General features: G+C 40.0%; 1 protein-coding gene across 5 annotated transcripts in view; it reads right to left on the bottom strand.

Moving 5' to 3' along the window:
* ANKRD17 (ankyrin repeat domain 17) overlaps positions 1-20,126 on the bottom strand; it is an 80,516-nt gene that overhangs the window by 33,847 nt on the left and 26,543 nt on the right. For all 5 annotated transcript variants that reach the window (XM_042812515.1, XM_042812513.1, XM_042812514.1 and 2 more), the window contains exons 2-7: positions 9,940-10,093; positions 9,179-9,335; positions 7,206-7,353; positions 6,768-6,915; positions 5,437-5,670; positions 3,481-3,575 (exon numbers count right to left, since the gene is read on the bottom strand). In XM_042812515.1, coding sequence (XP_042668449.1) covers positions 3,481-3,575; positions 5,437-5,670; positions 6,768-6,915; positions 7,206-7,353; positions 9,179-9,335; positions 9,940-10,093 — 936 coding nt within the window. The remainder of the gene's footprint in view (positions 1-3,480; positions 3,576-5,436; positions 5,671-6,767; positions 6,916-7,205; positions 7,354-9,178; positions 9,336-9,939; positions 10,094-20,126) is intronic.

The following is a 20,126-nucleotide window of genomic DNA, read 5'->3' as shown; positions in this document are numbered from 1 at the left end:
ATGCATTTACATTATTTGTTACATACAAAGTATTTACATTACAAAAATGAGGAATAGTTTGCCTTCACCTCCATGAGGACTGCTAGCATCTCAGAGTATTTACTTCATAGGTTCCCAGCTAAAGCTGGGAAACTGTTTAAGTTAAACAATTTTGCTTCCTTACTGTCTTACATAGCTGTGCAGAACTATACTGCTTGTCTCTTGGCTCCCATAGAACTACTGCACTTACTGCTCTGTTTTACACCACAGTCAGGACTTGCTTTCTCCCTTCCAAGTGAAATCAAATCAATTTGTCAGAGGTTTCCCATAAATCACAATAGTGACCTCAACTATAACTATCCATAGGCAAAGATTTCTAGATGCTGCTATGCTGTCAAACTCCCAAAATGTACACTCAACATTTGGGTTTTTTTTTTTTTTTTTACTTTGCAAACCATTTGAGCATATAGTCTTTGTCATATTCTCTGTACGCCATAGATTGAAGAACCTGCTGAAATAGCTTTTCAGCTGTATGTTTGCTCTGGAGTCCTCACAGTGGCATATCAACAAAAATAGATTTGAATGGCAGTTTGATAACAGAGCAAGATCAGCTTGGTCACTACACTTGGTCACCAACAGCAACACAAACTCTGCAAGCTGGCTTTCTTCAAGAGGCCCATAAACGGGGATCATTCAAACTTGGAGTAGCTACGGAGGGAAAAGTCTGACAAACAACAGGAGGTGACATCGGAAAAGCAGCAGCTTACCAAGAACACAAAGCTCTCTCAAGATTCTTGTTCAACAAGTTAAGTGTATCTTGATCTCAGATTAATTAATAAGAGACAGCAAATTGAAGCCATCGCTGTCTGCACCAGGGGATAGCAAACCACAGCCAGTGTCATCCTCATCAAACTGCAAACCACAACCTTAAGAGCTCTTTCTCAGACTAAATGCATCATTGCATCTGACATCTTCAAACTTCATTGTCTGAACCTCACCATTTCTGGGGAGCATGTAGGACTTTCTCCCAGAAAAAGATCTAGGACACAAACTAGGACTCACTTTTCTACACGAAATGACAACTCCATTTTAGGGAAAATCTCCAAGACTCCGTAAAGAATCTTTCCTCAGGGAAATACTGAGATGTGCCTTAACCATCAGGCTCAGGCAAAACAGCTCACTAATCATTCCCAACTGATTTAGCTAAAGTACAGCTAACAGCAGCATAAGGATACGCTTCAAAGTTTCTTATGTAGGCCAGGCAGCCTTAAAAATAACTACTGGTGATTAATCACTCAAGGAAATTTTAGCTGTGTTCTACCAACTGTGGCAATGGGAAGGTGCTGTTCACTTCTTCTGAAACATCTGAAAAATACCCTATAACTGCTATTTGATCACAAAAGGTTGTCTGATCAATCTGCACAAGTACACCAGGCATGTTCTAAAGACCAACTGGTGCAGGCAGTCAGTACTCAGCACTCACTGGAAAATGCTGTATTACTAAGTGCCAAGTAGACAAACCTGCTTTTTGCTCCCACGAGACAACTCATGTTGCTCAGCAACTCATTTGCATTAAACAATTACCTGTGTCTGCAAAAAAAAAAAAAATTCTGTTGAACAAAAGTCTTCCTGACTGCCTTGTATGACAAGGTCCATGCAGTTTCATGGCTTGTAACATAAGCACTATGCCACAGGTAATTCTCTTAACACATACTGAACTTCAGTGTCATCCTAGAGAGGGTAGCTTTCCTCTGTTATTGAAAAGCAGTGTTTCTGCCTCCTGTATGAGAAGCTTCTGCTATATTTCAAACTGCCACGTTTTTTAAGAACTGCTGCAGAAAGTTGCTCCCTCTCTTAAAAATAAGTGAAGGTCCTGATAGCATCAATCACCTCTCAGTCAATTATCAAAAGTGTTTGCTGCAGAAATAAGGGAGATCAAGGCTTTTTCCCCACTGCCATAATTAAATGGCAAGCCTATTAATATCTTGGGGTAAGAAGAAACAGAAGACTTGGTAATCTGTGTGCCTTTCTTTCTAATGACCTCTAGAGAACTATCACTGTTAGTTAATGATCACCCCATTTGAAGCCATTATCTTCCTGAAACAGGCATAGCTGTGGGTGAATTAAGACTCATAAGTGCTGTAATTTCAGGAAAAGGAAAACTAAGTAAAGTTTAAAGAAGTGTTTGTGGCACTTTTCCATAGGCACAGTCACGAAAGTACACAAAGTTCACAAGAAAAACGTTAGAAATCCAGTTATTCAGCTTACTTGTAGCTCACACAAACACACATTAAGACACTGATATAGAATTTTTTTCTCTACTACAAAAGCTTGGAATCATTTTAAACTGGGCATCAATTATGACATTTCAGCACCAAAATGTACACATGCATAATCTCTAATGGTGATAATTTCACAAGCACGTGTGTTGTACTACAACAAATTAGCTAAAAATCTCATTTTCTGTCAAGAGTCTTCAAGATTAACAAAAAGACAATTATAAAATAGAGCAGAAAATAGATTGCTTCAGATTAATAGACACAGAAGTACTCTTATTAATCAAGGTTTTTAATAGTTTCCTTTTCTGTTTTACTAGCTGCTCCCCAAAAAGCCTCTGATCCTGTTTTCAGGGAGCAAGGGGCTGGTGAACCATACAGAATTGAGTCACACACCTAAACTTAACCATCAGTATGGGAAGACAAGAACTTTGCTTACAAACTCCTTAAACACGGCATAGTTACGTTAAATGCTTCCAAACAGCCAGGCTTTTTTTTTTTTATTTTATTATTAATTTCTTATGTTTAGTGCATATTGTAACAGCATTTCAACAGCCAATACAAATCTGCTTTACGTTACTTCATTTGGAGATCACTGTAGAAAGGATTACCCCATTATAAACTGCAAGTTGCTCTCCCAGAAGCTGACAGAATTAAAAAAAAAACCCAAACACAGGGGGGGGGCGGGGGGGGGGGTTTTTAAAATAAATAACAAGTATTTACATACAGCCACACTTGAATTAATGAGTTTTTCTAAATTGAGCTTCACAAAACTCTCTTCATCAAACCATGCTTCCATAATTACCAGTCAAAAGTAAATGATGTAACAACAGAAGATGTAGTTTATATGAAGCTGCTCTAGGACAATGAGCACAGCACAGCCTTACTTGTTGACTTCTGTTACTTCTGAAAAAATTAAACTGCAGTTGGACATAATGTAAACTTCATAATTGAAACCATGAATTCATAACCATCTCCCACTGTCTCAGAAATGTTACTTCATTAGTTTTCAAAACAAGAAATTTCATTTTACTATCTTAGTAAGTACCATATTTCAACCAGTTACCTCCCCCTTTATCATCTTCTGAAGGATCAATATGTCCAGGGAACCAGAACACAAAGTTAGGTTCTGTACCTCAAAAAGGCCAGAAAGAATCGCTCCGTTCACCTCCTGGAAGTAAAAAACAACAGACCTGCCTCACCAATAAATGCATGCATCTCTTACCATGCAAGCCTCCATGAGAGCAGTGTGCATTTCATCTGTCTTGTGTTCCTGGTCTGCACCAGCTTCCAGCAAGAATCTCACCATTTCTAGATGACCTGTACAGAGAAGTTACTTAACAGATAGAAACGACTTTTGTCAAGTACATTTTGTAACTACCACAAAAATGTACTAGAATAATATAAGTAAGGCAACAAAAGGCCATGTTACAGATACATATATATATAGATATATACATATAGATATGTTCATATCTATGCATTCAAAGTCCACATAAACCTAGTAACAATTTTTATAAATATCATCTGATTCACTTCATGACTAAAATGATGCATCTACAACATGCATTCCTTGAAGTCATAGAGCTGAGCAGTGCAAACATCAGATTAACAAGAGTAGTTCATTATGTCTTAACAGTTTTCAACTTCTTCAACTAAAGAACATCAGGATGTTTTGTTTGGCTTGGAGGGAGTTTTCTTCTTTTTCTCAGTCAACACTAAGAATTTAGGGTTACTGTGCTTATAAATTACATTGCAAATGGTCCCTGAGGTCACATCAAGCCTTAGGGAATAAAATATACAAGACGGATGGACCTTCACACATAGCATTTGTAGAATCTATCTGAATATTTCTACCATAAAAAAATTTTAACACAGTTTGCAAGTATTTACGATCTACCACTCCATTAATTCACAACTATCACTTTCCAAGTCCTGTAGGTATGTCAAGCCACACAGCCATGACTGACCCAAGAAGTAAGCACATAAAATCAAGTCAGGAAAAAAAAAACCACCTGCTTTATAACTGAACAAACATAGGATAGTGCCCACTATGAGGCTACACTGACTTTTCACCCTTCCCCCTTTACTTGGAAGAAGATTATGACATCCTCGGTTCTAAGCACGGCACGTCATACTACAAGAAGCAAGCAATGTCAGAAAAAAAGAAAAAATCAGGATATCTTCACTTCCTAAAAATGACATTTAGAGCAACACAGAAATTCATGGGATACAGACAAGATGTACGGATGAGAAGAACATAAAACCTTGAACATCTTCACTTCTTTTCTGTTTGGTGTAACACAAAAGTGATTTTAACAATTAAAAAAAAAAAAAAAACAACTGCTCTCCAAGATGGCTCATGAATGAGAGCTCAGATACACTATTTTCAGGCAGGAGATGGTTTGAAGTCCCCTCCTCTCTTTCAAACAAAGCCTCTGTTCTGAGAATTACCACAGAAAGAAACTACCATGGCTTATGAAGGTGTTTGATAATAATGCACAAGGATTTTATCAAAGCAGAAGAAAACAAATGTAAATGAACAATTACAATTATTTTCCATGGAGATGCTACAGCAAGTACCTCTAGGATTCCAAGAGCCATTCTAATAGTTATAATAAAATGTACCTTAAGTGACGATTGCAGCAACTACTCTGGCTACTTGAAAACATTTGGTCTTAAAACAACTTCAGCTCTCCCCAAGGAGATGCAAGATAGCTACTTAATACTCCAAAGGAGGCAAGGAAGTCCCACTGCCTAAGCACTGACATATAAAAGGCAAAGTCCTAGATACCGTATATATTTTAAAGTGCAAAGTCCTTTAAACTATTTGACATTTCCATACCTAAGCAGCGTATCTTGCAAAATAAGTTACATTACAGAAAGTTTATTGTACTCATTCTGTGATAAAGTATATCCTCTTGCTTCACAATTCATTTAATTGAGAAAAAAAATTAACTATGGTAAGGACTCAGAAAAAATTTTGTATCTTAAATACTTATTCTATATATGAACCATCATCTTATGGTACATACATGCTGTGCAACATTCCAACCAATATAAAAACATACGAAAGCGTATTTTTATAGCCTTAAAATAAATTTCATAATATACAGCAAGGCAGAGTAAATACACATTTGAAGAGACTTTCCACACTTCAGTAAAGGCCTTGGTACCATACCTTTGTAACAAGCCAGGGTAAGTGCACTCTCCTTAAACTCATTGGAATGTGTGTTTATGCCAGCGCCATTTTCTAACAGCACTCTGGCCACTTCCACATGACCAGCACTTCCTGCTTCCATCAGAGGAGTGTGACCATTTTCATTATGGTCCTCAATACTAGCGCCCGATTCCAGCAGTACTTTCACAACATCAACGTAGCCTCCAGCACAGGCATAGGTAAGAGCTGTATTGCCTAGAACCAGAGGAGAAAGATTTTGAAGACAGAACTCTAAATCTGACAGAATTTCTACATTGAAAACCTTGTATCTCAATCATCTGATCACATTTATAGGGCTAACTACCTTCCAGAACAAGTTCGTTGCTTTTTTTTTTAAAAAAAAAAAAGTTTCAAACCAAGAGACTGTTTGAAAGGATGAAGGGAAAACAAACTGAAGATTTAAATGTACTTGCGGACTGAATATTCTCTCCCCATTTCTCTTTCTTGGTTAATCCCAACTTGCAGGACAAAACCTCAGCACCTTTCTTGTTAAATCAGCAGGGATGTACTATGATGGCTAAAAGAAAAGCTCAAAGCAAGGGGCAACATAAACTACTGCTTTCTAAACCAGATCTAGAACACCTGTGAAGGGCTAGTTCACAAGGTCCACAGGCTTCACAAAGAGATGAAAAGGATCCCCATGAAAAAAAAAAAAAAAAAAAAAAAAAAAAAAAAATCTGAACAAAACAGTCCATGAATCCGCCCTTATGAAAGGCTTCTCAAAAAAAAAGCCAGAGCAGTATTACAAACTTGGGACTGCTTAATTAAAAAAAAACCTCCACACACCTGTCACCTCACACCCTAATTTTCCTCATTATTTAGGGTTAGTAATCAGTTATTCTAATAGTTAGTAATCAGTCTGCTTCTGCAGGCTGCACAACAAGGATTTCCAAAAGACAGGCTACTAAAACACAGCCTGCCAAGAAGGCGGCACTAAAAAAGGCCCTCTTCTCACGTTTACTGTATTCTCAGTTAACCAGACCTTCCGTCAGATAATTTTGAGTATATCAACTTCCAAACCATGCTTAAAATACTGTGCCACAACAATTCACAAATCCCACATATCTAAAAGTCACTAACTTGATCCAATTACTTATGTCCAAAACCAACTTGTATTTTAAAACTACCCAAAAAAGGAGAAGTAGAGTAAGTTGTAAAACATTAAGGGAGAATTCTGTTCATAAAAGTTGGCTCTCAACTGAGTGTGTCTGACAATTTTTTCAAATCAAGTTCTAGTATGCAGCAAATCTCAGCTTTCCAGTTGTTTTCAACAACCTCCAACACCTATTTACCTGTTGATGACTGCGCGTTCACATCAGCACCATGAGCTAGCAGCAACTTGACAATTTTGACATGCCCGCCATTAGCAGCAGCCATTAAAGGTGTTATGTCTCCTTTAATACCTCGGTCCTCTACATTAGCATGCATTGCCAGAAGAACCTGTGAACAGAAGGATGATCAACAGCCTTGGGAAGTGACAAGGCTGAGTGTCAAGACGGTTACAACGTTACACAACCCCCACACCTTTACAAAGAGTTTCATGCTAGAAACTTTGAAAAATAAGCACAAAATGCACCAGCAACATGCAGCTGCGTGCAAGTCTTCACCTGTCAGTTTACTGATGTTTTCCACTATCTTAACACTACCTTCAAGTATATAAGAAAAAAGCATTAATTTAACACCTACATGTTTTTTTATAAGATGCACAAAACAGTTAAAAAAGGACCAACCTGTGCAAGCTCATAATATCCTGCTGAGCAGGCTAAACAAAGGAGGCTTTCCCCTTCTTCTGTGTGCTCGTTCACACTTCGTCCTTCAATTAGCAATTTCCGCACAGCATTTACATCTCCTTCTGAACAAGCCTCTGCCAAGCTGCGGCTGGTAAGATAGAAAGCATTGGGAAGTGAAAACAGACCGCACTTGAAACGCTTTCTCTACGTGCAGAATAACAAGTCTAACATGCCAAAAGGATGCAGTTAACTAAAAAGAAAGCACAATCTAAAAAAGCGTCAACTGTTAATTAAAGATGGCATTAATCACGTTATTATTTTCCAATCTTATAACTTAACATGCAGTGCAGAATGACACTTTGCTTACCAAGTTCTGCAACACAGACAGGAAAAGCAGAGAACATGCTCAGAGAGGACACGACCGTGGGCCTGATTTGCCCTCAGCACATGCACTCAGCGTGACATTATATCAGAGTATGAAGCCTTTTTTGCAATTCACTTTTCCTTCTGAATGGCTACACCTACAGTACTAGAAAAAAATCACTGCTCATCTGTACTACTAATCACTACATAGCATAAGTCTCTGTATATTCCCGTTTTGTACCACCAGTTTGAAAAAGTTTTGTTCTACTTATTTTCTAATGTAAGGTTCAAAGACATGACTTGAACAATAGTTCAATAAAATAATACCCAACTGAGTACTGTTTTTTAGTATTCCATTCCAAATCTACAAGCACTCAAAGTCGCATCTTCTCTTATTCCAGGTGCTTGAGGACAGAGAAATCACCAGCCTTATTCACACTTTTTCCCAGCACTGTAACTATTGAACAAACCACCCTTAAGAAAATGGCTTCACTTCTGCCACATAGCATAGGACAGAAGTTATGCAATTTTGTAACAATTCAATGGTTTGGTTATAGTTCTAATTCCACCCAGCAAGAATTGGCAATGTTCTCCTGGTTCGGTAAACCCTAAGAGAATTTCTGGTTCTCATATCACTTCTTTGCTGCTATCACTAATTCTGTTTCAGTCAAAAAAGGGTTAACTGAATGCATATTTTCAATTACTCTGAAACAATGTATGCAATGCATTTATTCTTACAAAGCAGAAACTTTTACAGCAGAAATTCAAGCCTGACAAATTTTCTCTCTTCTCCATCTAACTGTATCAGTAATAACAAATTCAAGTCTTTTTAATTTGGGTGACTTCATTTCACCCACCATCCTTTCACCTCCTATCCATTTAACAAGTCATATCAAAACAAAATTAACCATAAAGAGAATGAAAAAATAAGGTATTTCACTGAATATTTTTGCATGCCTCACTATTCGACATTAACAATTCTCAGAACACACAAGATCTGAAATGGTTACTCGTTTAGCATGGACCAAATTATAACTGCTTCTCATAACCAGGACTCCTGTATCATCTGTGCCACCAGACCAAGTTTTTATATATGCAAAAATATTTCTTAAAAATATACTGCTCAACATATTTTCCATATTTTTTTCTACTTCCCATATCCCCTGTCTTAGCAACTTTGGTAACAGGGGCATGCAAAGAAGAGCATCAGACACAACAGCAAATTATTCTGCTCTTCTTTAAATGTCCTGGTCAGCGTACTCTGTTTCCTTCTGAGTCACTTGGTATACAAAGAATAAACTGTCAACTGAAAAAAGGGAATTCAGTAATTCCTACTAACAGTCTGATTCTTTTGTACCGAAACACAAATAGAGCCTAGAAGAGAGTCATCTTTTACTTCTCCCTCCAATGTTCAGCAACCCAGAATCCACTGAGTACCAGAGAGCCTCCCAAATAGCAGAGAAGCTTGGCCACACCTCTGTTCAAGGTCTTACCCAGCTGACAACTCGGCACAAGTTCCACTTGCAGTTTCATCATTTTGCAGCCAGGAATACACAAGGAAAAGCCCCACCATTAAGCAGCACACAACTACAGTATAAAGCATGGCTTACTTGTCCGTCTGCCCTGCATTTGCTGTGCTTTCTGCTCTCATCCGGGTTAGTGCAGCAGCAGCTTCATCCAACGCGCAACTGACCGAAGATGTCAGTCTGCGAAGCACCTCAGGATCTGCAAATGCTTTACCATCAGCAGTCGATAGTTTACCTATTCCTTCCATGATGCCAATTTGCAACAAGTTGGTATGCGTGCCAGGAAAGGAGGAAACGAAAAGAAGTTGAAACTGAGCCTACAAGATTCCTTGACAGAAGCATTCCAAACATAATGAACTACAGCTTCCAAAACAGAAGGGATTAGCTGTTTACAGCATTAAATTATAAGCTGCACTCAGACATGATGCACACGAATTAAACCCTCTAACCATCTAAAACACTGTGTTTCAACTAGCCATTATATGCAACTAATGTTTTTCATACATCCATATTACAAAACAAAGCCTCACTGAACAGTATAGTTTTTGAGACAAGGCTGCAAGTCTAAGGCTGGGTGTTAACTTTTTTCTGAGGTATCTATAAATCCAAATTCAGAAGAAACCTATTAGAAGCACAACATTCACATGAAGTTAATTTTCAAAAATTCAGAACATTTTAATGAGTTGCTCAGTCACCCCTGACTTACACAACATTGCCACATTCACACTGCTTTGCATTCTGCATCTGTACCATCCTCCTATGGATTAGACTTATGAAAGCAGTTCCAGTATAGGCTCATGTGTTAGTGCATTGGGATTAAACCTGTATGGGACACGAGTACTTACCTGCAGCTTCAAGTAAAGCTTCTAATCTTGCCTGGGTTTCTGGATCTACGGTCCTCAGGTCAGCACCATCAGCAGTACTTGACAAAAGCAATTTGGAAGCTGTTTCCAACATAGGGTTTTCAAGATCATCCTGATCCAGGATAAATGATTCCACCTGAAAAATAACAGGTCTAATCTGAGAAGAATGTAACTGATAAACTTTTAATTAATACATCAAAAAATGTAACTGCAATGCAGCAGGGGTTTTTTGTATTTATTTATTTATTTATTTATTAATACTTTATTTACCAAACCACACTCAGATGAGTCAAAATGGTATTATTTCTCCATTGGAAGCAATGAGGTTTTTGAAAAACATATACAAGTTCCTCTAAGAGATCCATAAACACACTATGAAGTTTATGAACTAACAACAGAGCCGTTCATTAGATTACCAAGCTCATGCTGAAACACCATTCCTCTCCAAAGCTACCGTCTCAAAAATCCACTTCTTCCACAATCAGAAAATCTACCTAGACATAAGACTGTCCAGCAAATAAACCACACATCAACTACCCGTGCTTCATTAAAGACTCCAAACTTACAGTAAAAGCAGCTACCATCTGTAACACAGCAGTAATATATTTCCACGTGGAGTATAGTTTATCAAGATAAAGTACAAATTATTTTATTCTTGAGAAAGACTTATGTCTGTCCCTAAAGTTTACAAGCAGTCTCATGAGCATCACGAGTTCAGATTCCTGCAGATAAATGCCCTACAAACCTAAGTGCAGACAAACCAGAAAAACAACCAACTCATCTTAGGACTCCCGAAAGGTCTCCTCCTCTTCCCATCTCTTCCTGCATACAAACAGAGAGCTTACATCACAGCTTTTCCTTCTAAAACTTGTCTTCACTTCCCCAGCACATTCAAAACTCTGTAGGAATGCTATTAGAATTTACCTCCAAGACATATACCTTGTTTGTTTAGGAAGCTAGGCTGAGAACTACTTACAAAAATTACCTTATCACCTAATGGATACCATTAATAAATACACACGGTACAGCATTCTAACTTGCAAACTGAAGGCAACCTCTAGTTTTCTCCCCAGCCTCTGGCAGCCTTGGCAGGTCCCCTACCTGATCTCTGCCAGCTGCACTCCACACATCCACTTGACCATTTTTAGACCAGTTCATCTGCAGACTTAGTATTTATCTTCTTCCTACAGACTAAGCCTGCTGCAGCAAGAGAAAGGAACTACTCCACCATTCAGGAGGAAAGAGACAGATTGCACTGCTGGAAATGCAGGTCACCGAGCAGCTGAAAGGCTTCTTGGCTCTCAACATCAGAAATGGAAATCAAAACCACCCCTGCATCAACTAACTGATAAACCCCACCTGAGCAAAGTATTTAGCGGGTCATGGTTCTTCCCAATATGATACAAGTACTTGCTAAGCAGTAAGTCAAAATACAAAAACATTCTCATGAAACTCACATCTCTTCCCCTGACATTGGGTTTTTTGTGCAGTTTGTTTCAAATGGAAAAATCTTCCCATTTTCCTTCTCCCTAATAATGTGAGCACTGTGTGATAAAAACAAGTAGCCTCACCTAAAGCATACTAGGAAAAAGGTGAGAAAAAGCAATCTACCTACAAACAACACAGTACCATTAAAACCACAAGTCACCAGGAGAAAATGTATTCCATAAAACATTTCGGATAAGAGTCATATAATGTGCTCTCACTTAAAAACTGTTTCAGAGTAATGCCTCAAGGAATGAAATGTATTAACAGCTTATTTTAGACTATTTCACAACATTAAATATAGCTGGATATTCTTTTCTAACAGATTCATCTTCAACCTAAGAGTTGCAGAACTTTCCGGCAGGCTAGCAGTTACACCTCTCTCCCTAATTGCCCTTCCTCTTAAGAGAGTTTCATTGGCTTTACAGTTTTGTTTCTCAGTCTGTTCAACATGACACCACATCCAATGCACGATGACAAAGTGGTAAAAAATTTTCTAACAGTGGTGAATAAATCTGCATTTTGGTAGGTGAAAATCGTTTTTGGTGGTTTTTTTTTTCCCCAGAAAATACCGCCTTCTCTGCAGATGGAAGAGACTAAAGAAAGCATTTCCATTTACCAGCCCGAGTAAACAGACACTTCCTTTAACAGTCTCCAGATGTACATTATTTCGCTTAACTACAAATGTGTGGAAGAGTACACGCATGCTCCACCTCACATATCAGAACAATCAGTCTGGGCTCAGTCGGCACTTCTCTGATCACACAATACTCTGACATAATCCAATTGTTCGGACAGCCCCCAGCACAAAGCCTTTTACAAGATTTCTCCTCTCTCACCCAGCAATAAAACCCCATGTTCTGTACTTGTTTATCTCCGCTTTGCCCAGAATGATTTCTAGGGAAGTCGATGCTAACACCAATCAAAAGAGATGCTGGGGGGGAGGCAGTGGAAATCACCAAGTTTTGACTGCTTCTTTACTAAACAGACTCATTTTGATGCATTAAATACAAAAAGAAATTTTAAAAGCACCCAAGAACTGCAGTTAGCTGGTATATTAATCCAAACCTCAAAGAAGTTCCACACTACAAGTACCCCAGCACATGTTCCAACTATTATTTTTGTAAGCAGAAAGCAATCCTTCTTAGTATTCCAAGTATTGAGATACTAGACTCAACTGCAACTTTCAACACTGTGCTTTTATCATCTCTACCTCCAGGTGACAAAGCTTCACAATATCAAAGCTGAGGGCTGCCCACACACTCCCAAGCCTCCTTCACAAGCCCTCATCTCTGTGTACAGTTGAGCACTTCTGTTTTCCAAAACACAGACTCAAAATTCTATCTACTCATTCATCCTCTTGTTTTGGAATGACCGTTAGCAAGGAAAACAAAAAGGAACTAAGTAGGAAAGATAGCACAGGATTTCTTTGTTACCAGTCTAGAATCAAGAGGTATACATTTCTACAGGAAGTGTATTTCACGAGCAGGGAAACAGCTTTGCTTTCATAAAAAACCAGCATTTTTAGTACTGTTCTACCATCTGACACATACAGATATCTCAACTGCACAAAAGCTGATCCACAGGACTCTTGTGCACGTATGCTCAAGAAAGCTGTGAAGTATTTCAGCAATTCCATATTTTGACTGCAAACTGCCAGATGCTGAACATGGATTTCACTGTGAAATAGCAGATCCCTTGGCGGCATGATTCAGTTCCATACCATCTCTCCTGTGCAAATAATACATATGTAGAGCAGCTATGGATACACAGCATTGATACCCCATCTTGTTTCCCCTATGTGAGTATCTTCGGAGTCAAGACATGCCTCCATATGGCCTCATACAGCTGCAACAAAGATGACAAACTTATCCTGCAGCTTCCCTCCAAACAGAGCTTTTTACAAAAAAATTGACCAGCAGCCAAGACTCATTTTAACACTTTCCTAATTTCATGACAAGCCAGGTAGAAAGGAACATGGAATACCAATCTCACCTATGTCACTTATTGCCCATGCTGCCGAGAGAAATGCAGTACTACTCAACAACAAACCAACTACTCAAAAACTACATCAACTAAATAGAAAGCTGATGGTCTTACTTTACCACCAAAGTCAATACGTTATATCCAAACTAACATTATAAACCTAAGGTGACAGCAACTTCAAACTTACTTTCAGCAGAAGTGCCTGCCACACGTGGCTAACTTGGTATGAGAATTCTTCATGTAAATGAACACATAGAAACCAGTATCACACATCCAAGTACAGCACCGTTGAAATCTGATCAGACTGTACAACTTCACTGCCAAGAAATTTTGATCTTGCTTGTGCAGTGCAATGAAAGACCCACAAGATCAGAGCTAAGCCTTTTCGTTACACTAGTGGCCTTGGTACATTTAAAGGGTCTCTTACACATCTGTCTCCATGCACCTTTAACACCTGCAGTATTCTAACTTCCAACCCATAATGCCACTACCTCTAAGCTGGGATGCTCTATGGTGAACTTATAACAGTAGACATCAAAAGAGATTCTTGAAATTTTGCTTATGAACTGTGGTAGAAAACAGCTCAACAAGCACCACCTATTAAAGTCCTTAGCGCTGAATATCAAAAGACTATTATTTATCCATGTAATCACTACATGGCTGCCATGAATAGCTCTGCTCAGTAGTCTATAGAGCATCTCTTGCATTTATCACTGTTTTAAAGACTTTCCCCTCGATCACAGCTGTCTCAAGGACAACCCAGAAGAATTAAAATAGTTCTAACCAGTCATTTTCTCAGCCCTACATCACGTTACGCAGCTATGAGCCTTTAAGGGCCCAAGAAGTGCATTTTGCATTCCACTGCCCTTCTCTCTAAGGACACCCTTAAGTACTCTGTACTTACTGCTTTCCAGCATTTTGAAAGAAATTAACGCACAACAAGCATTTAAAACACTATTCTCCACATAGATTACAAAAACCAGCATCACGCTACTGTAACATTTGCAATCCAAAAGCTGATGCAGATAGAAGGCAGCAAGCAGTTGCTACAGCCTGCATGCATTTAGGCACACAGTTATCAACCCAGTCAAAACACTAAAAAGCATGAAGCCGTGCTTAGGCCAAACATTAGAACCATCATGTTGGAAAAAAATGCACATTCCTAAACATTTTTTCAGGCAGCACTAACAGTCTGAAACCACACAATACAATATTCCCCTATGTTACATGCAGACATGCTCAAAATAGTAGTAAACATTTTATACAAAAACGTTTCAAGTAGCAGAGTGAAATCCAGTTTCACTGTCTAGCAGTCAGAGTGCTAGCAACAGACTTAGAAAGCTGTGAACGAGCAAGCTGCAGTCATTAACATAATAGGATGAAACGTTTTTAAGCTTCAGTATTCAAGCTTCATAAATAACATCAACTCAAACCTGTTTTGGATGAACCCAACTAGCCCAGACAAGTATTTCAAGAGGCCTCAAAACACCCTGTCTGACAAAATATTCACTTTGTGGGCACTTTACTTCTCCTTGGGGGTGGAAGGTAGCCCCTATTTTCTAGAGCCTTACAATTTAAAAGCCAACTTACTTTGCAACTGCTGACAGATCACTCCTACGCTTTTTGTCTTCTATTAGGCATGGATTCCTGATTTGGTATTTTGCTAAATTTTTGCCTTGGCAGTGGAGCCTTTGGTGTTTGACATGCAGAGGCTCTACGGCTCCTCAGAGAACAAGGAGTATGAAGGCTCTCTGGAGAACGCAGCACACAAAGAACAGCCAGCTGCTACTGCCATGCAGCAAACCTCAGCACCTGAAACTGACCTGAACTGAAACTGACCTGAACTGAGAGGTTGTTTTTATTATTTCTTAGTTACCTAAGGGCCAACTGCCAATTTCCAAGAGCTGCAAAAATTCATCTTTCACAGCTCTGAAATTTTTGGAGAGCAGTACGAAGGTTTTAGAGATAACATGACATTTTACACAGATTTACAGGCCCACAAGGTATTGCAACGCCACCTTCAGACTGAAACTACAATCATTACCAGCTCTGTCAGTAGAATTTTGTCTCACTTTGAGAAGTAACCAGCAAGGAAATTTCAGAATCTTTATGCTCTTAGCTAAAGTGATGCTCCTTCAATGCATGGCCCTGATTTACATGAGGAACACCCAGCAAAACAGCAGAGCTTAACCCACCAGCTTCCTGCTGCACTCCAGCAACTCAGATCCAAGTTAATCTCAGCTTTCGCTACAGAACAGTTTTAGCTCCCACACCTCCAACAGTGGCAAGCTAATTATTTCTATCCCTGTCCTTCACCTTTCTAAGACCACAGATTGTTTTTTACAGCCACTGACATTTACTCAGTCAGAGCTGGACCCACAGCCTTTCCTTCCTGCAAGTTCGACAAGCAGGGCTGGCCAAGCAGAAAGGGGCACACACGGCTAGTATCAAGACACTTTCCTCAAGATGACAAGCTTACACAATTCTGCAGTCCAGGATCAGGAGCCCTGCCAGGATCTTCTCTGCCTGTGCTTTTATCAAAAACGGCTCCTTACTATTTTTAGCTGCTGAACAGCTCCACTGAGCACCTGTTGATCACTTCCCACAGCCTTGGGGATTACTGTCAAATCATTCAAAGTTATTGCATAGGAAAAAAACATAAACACGTTCACACACATCCACACCTGTCCTTCATACAACTTAAGCAAGTATCCCTTTAAAATCAGAAATACTTTCTATCACTCACTTACGAATATGCCCTACAAATCTGTCTTATGCAGACCAGCACCTCCAACAGTATCACCTTACAGCTGATATGAGTGAGAGGAATTGAAACAATACTCTTAATGCAAGAATGAAGACCAATTTTGATTAATAATTCGTGACGTTTTATTTGCACATTACTCCTAGGTGTTTTTGACATGTTTTGCATCTTAGGCATTCAGTGGTCAAAGGATTCGTAAGGCAGAAAGGTGAATGAATATACATGTATTGCATAGCAATATACAACTAAGACCTGGCAAAATCCAGCCATCTACCTGTAGCATTACTTTCTTACTTAGACATCCCAAATCTACCATGCAAACAAACAATCCAAGACCACTGCTAGATATGATTCAGAATTCCATTCTCTTTTTAACTTTAATGGGCTATCCAAACCTTTACACCGAGCTTTTAATTAAGCATGTGAAGAAATACCCTGGAGTTTTATCAGCAGAAACTCATTATTCCTAATGTATTCCATAATGCCCACACACTGTCCACACTGCACTTTTTCTGCATCTTAGTTGCAAACTCAGTGAAAGCTTAGAAATTTTCTTCAGATCCTCACGTGGCCCATGGCAAAGTAGTAACTGCACACACCTCCTCCCCTCCCTCACCCTGCTGCCCTTCAGCCCTCAGAAGATGGCTTACACTTTCAACATACATTAAACCATCCCAACTGAAAGGAAACTTACTGAAAAAACCTACGCTGCTTTGAAACCCTAAGGCAAAGCAATCTACTTAGCATACCCCCCAAAATGAAATCATGGCCACGGATTTTGACTTGATAAAACTAAACATTAAGGCATTGTGTTATCTTTTCAGCTCAGGCCATGTTTTCAGGTGTAATTACTGCTTAGGCCTGAAGCCATTTGAAAATAAAACGCTCTTATGCTATCAATACTGCATCATACTACAAAAGCTCCAATTAAAACTTAAGAACAAGCATTTGACAGAGGCTGTCATTTTGTCAAAACAAATCACCATCACTTAACATGGATGACACAGCTCTGAGGTAGAAGTGATGATCTACTGGGTATTTACAAGAGATACTATTTTTCTTAGATAAAAATCGAAGTGCTTGTTACTGGCCAAGTGAAACAGACTACCTTGACCACTTGATTTCCATCTCAAGGTTTTTGTGCTTTTCTTCCTATCTATTCTGAACCAGAAGCATGTCGTATGATCCTTCCCTGGCCTACCCCACTACTACAGCAGCACTGCCAGCCTTAGAGCAGCGTTTCTTTCCTGTGAAATGAGGACTGCTTCCCTTTATCTGGAATGGATGATTAGATCTCCTGTCTAACATGCCACAACGCTTCCGAAATCAAAACACCTTCTTCAGCAGAAATCTGAAGTCTAGCAGCTGGAATGTCTCTTCATTGTCTTCTTTTATGTTTCCATCAACTGTACACTCCAGTCCTCTCGCCGCTGCTGTATAGGGGCAGGGGGGAGGGAATGACAAGATTAACAGCCCATGCTGCTGAAATGGCATAACACTGTCCTCATGACTGGCACCAACAGAGTTTCTGCTGCAGGGACACCTGCATTATTACTGCAGTGTTTCTGATGACGAGACAGGTGCTGATGTATTCGCAGAACTCCCTCCCCTCCTCTGTAGCTGATCCTCAGACAAACAACAATAAAGAGAGACGCAGACTGGAACACACAGCTACAAGAAAGCTGTTACTGTGGAACTACCAAGAAGAAGAGACCTTTAGTTTAATATTTTATTTTCCATTTCAGTTCTTTCCAAACATTTGCATGCTTCCACATTAAGCAAATTTATATGTTAACTGCTGCTCAGCTGCAATTCTGCATACAAGACAGAATTCATGCCAACAGAAAACACCACCACCTCAACTCATCATCTTAGTAAATTCACTGCTACAGTTACATTATTTGGGGGTGGGGAGAGGGGAAAGGCCACAAGGACTGCAAGTTAAGCCTCTGGCATGATTTCATAGCATTAGAAAACATCTGCAAAAAACTTCCTCTAAAACTGCCTGCCATCATACTTCTGGAAACCCGGCTTCAAAGAAAACTCACCTAAATGCAGTACAAAGCTGACAAGTTCCCTCTCCATTTGAACACAGGTATACACATGCGATCCCTCCTCCTGCCCTGACCCCCACAAAGCTGAACATAAAAATTTAACATCAACCGCCTCTTTTGGCCTGTGTTGATGAAGAACTCACCAAGCAAAGCCTCCCTAACAGCATACGAGCAAAATTCTGCTCCTATCTGCAGAACAAACCAGAAACATTGTAGCCTAAAACAGAAGGACTGACATAAATACGTCTTCAACAAAGGCTGCTCCCCTACTGTTGCAAAACCACCATAAAACCTGTTTTCTGCAAAACATCCCTATCAACAGAGAAATACTACAACAGAGAAATACTATTGAAATATACAATATCAAAATCAACAGAGAAATACAATACTATTGACCAGAGTCAGTTTTTGTGGCCCATAGCAAGTAACCTATCATATCTCCCCAAGCTATAAACTATCAGTCCGAAACAAAGAAGGGGGTGCACATAACCACAAAGTGAGGAGATAAACAACCAAACCTATCACACAGAATGGCCAGGATTGGAAGGGAGCTCAAGGATCATGAATCTCCAACCCCCCTGCCACAGGCAGGGCCACCAACCTCCCCATTTAATACTAGACCAGGCTGCCCAGGGCCCCATCCAATCTGGCCTTTAACACCTCCAGGGACGGGGCATCCACAACCTCTCTGGGCAGCCTGCTCCAGCACCTCACCACTCTCTGTAAAGAACTTCCCCCTGACATCCAACCTAAATCTCCCCTCCCTCAACTTCAAACCATTTCCCCTTGTCCTGCAGTTATCAACCCTTTCAAAGAGTTGATTCCCCTCCTGTTTGTAGGCTCCCTTTAGGTACTGAAAGGCTGCAATGAGGTCACCCTGCAGCCTTCTTTTCTCCTGGCTGAACAAGCCCAGCTCCCTCAGCCTGTCTTCGTAGGGGAGGTGCTCCAGTCCCACGATCATCTTCGTGGCTCTCCTCTGGACCCTCTCCAACAGCTCCCTGTCTTTTTTGTACTGGGGGCTCCAGACCTGGACGCAGTACTCCAGATGGGGCCTCACAAGAGCAGAGTAGAGGGGGACAATCACCTCCCTGTCCCTGCTGGCCACCCCTCTTCTGATGGAGCCCAGGATACCGTTTCCAAGCAAATGGTATCCTAGGCTTACAGTAGCAACCCTCTCCAGTTGTTGCTCCAAAGCCTGATGCCATAGTTTGACAACTACAGCCCCTAAGACTCTCTCTCAAATGTAAGCATCACTTAAAGGTACTTAACAAGTTAGTTATAGGGCTGCACAACCCCAAGCCTAGCCATTATAGCTGTAAAAAGCCCAGAGGACGTGTTTACACTGCCTCTGACCACCCAGCCATTTCTGCAGGCAGGCAGGCTGTGTCACAGGCAGTGTAAAAGAAGCCTTCTGCAGCACATAATCAGCCTGCTGGAGCTCTCACTGTGCCAAAGGACAGCTCAAGGTCTCCACCTCCACAGATCAGCCTGTGCTTCCAGCACGCCCTCACCACCATGGACTCAGACTGACCCACAATCCTGACACAGCGAGCTCTGATCTATCAGTCACTCAAACAGACATAGAGAACATAAGTAGCACAGAACAACTTAGCTGCGTGAAAGTGCTTTCAGTTTTGTCATTCATTATATAAAAATTGCCAATACATAAAGATGGCTCTGCTCTGAAGAGATTTTGGACGTCTACCTGAAGAGCACCTCAATTCATAGTGACACATCTCCAAACAGCTGCCTTACTGACAAAGGCCTAGGCAGCTCTGCAGTATGCTGCTACATCCCATTCCTTGCCACCTGATTTTCAAGGCACTTATTTTCAAGAAAATTATTATTTTCTTAAGCCTTGCTTAAGGAAGGGGAGCTCT

This window comes from Centrocercus urophasianus, unplaced genomic scaffold (assembly GCF_019232065.1).
Source record: "Centrocercus urophasianus isolate 14NV4802_14NV808 unplaced genomic scaffold, USGS_Curo_1.0 seq_13, whole genome shotgun sequence".
NCBI classification, from domain to species: Eukaryota; Metazoa; Chordata; class Aves; order Galliformes; family Phasianidae; genus Centrocercus; species Centrocercus urophasianus.
The sequence above is the reverse complement of the archived record's forward strand: the minus strand, read 5'-3'. Positions and strand labels throughout refer to the sequence as shown.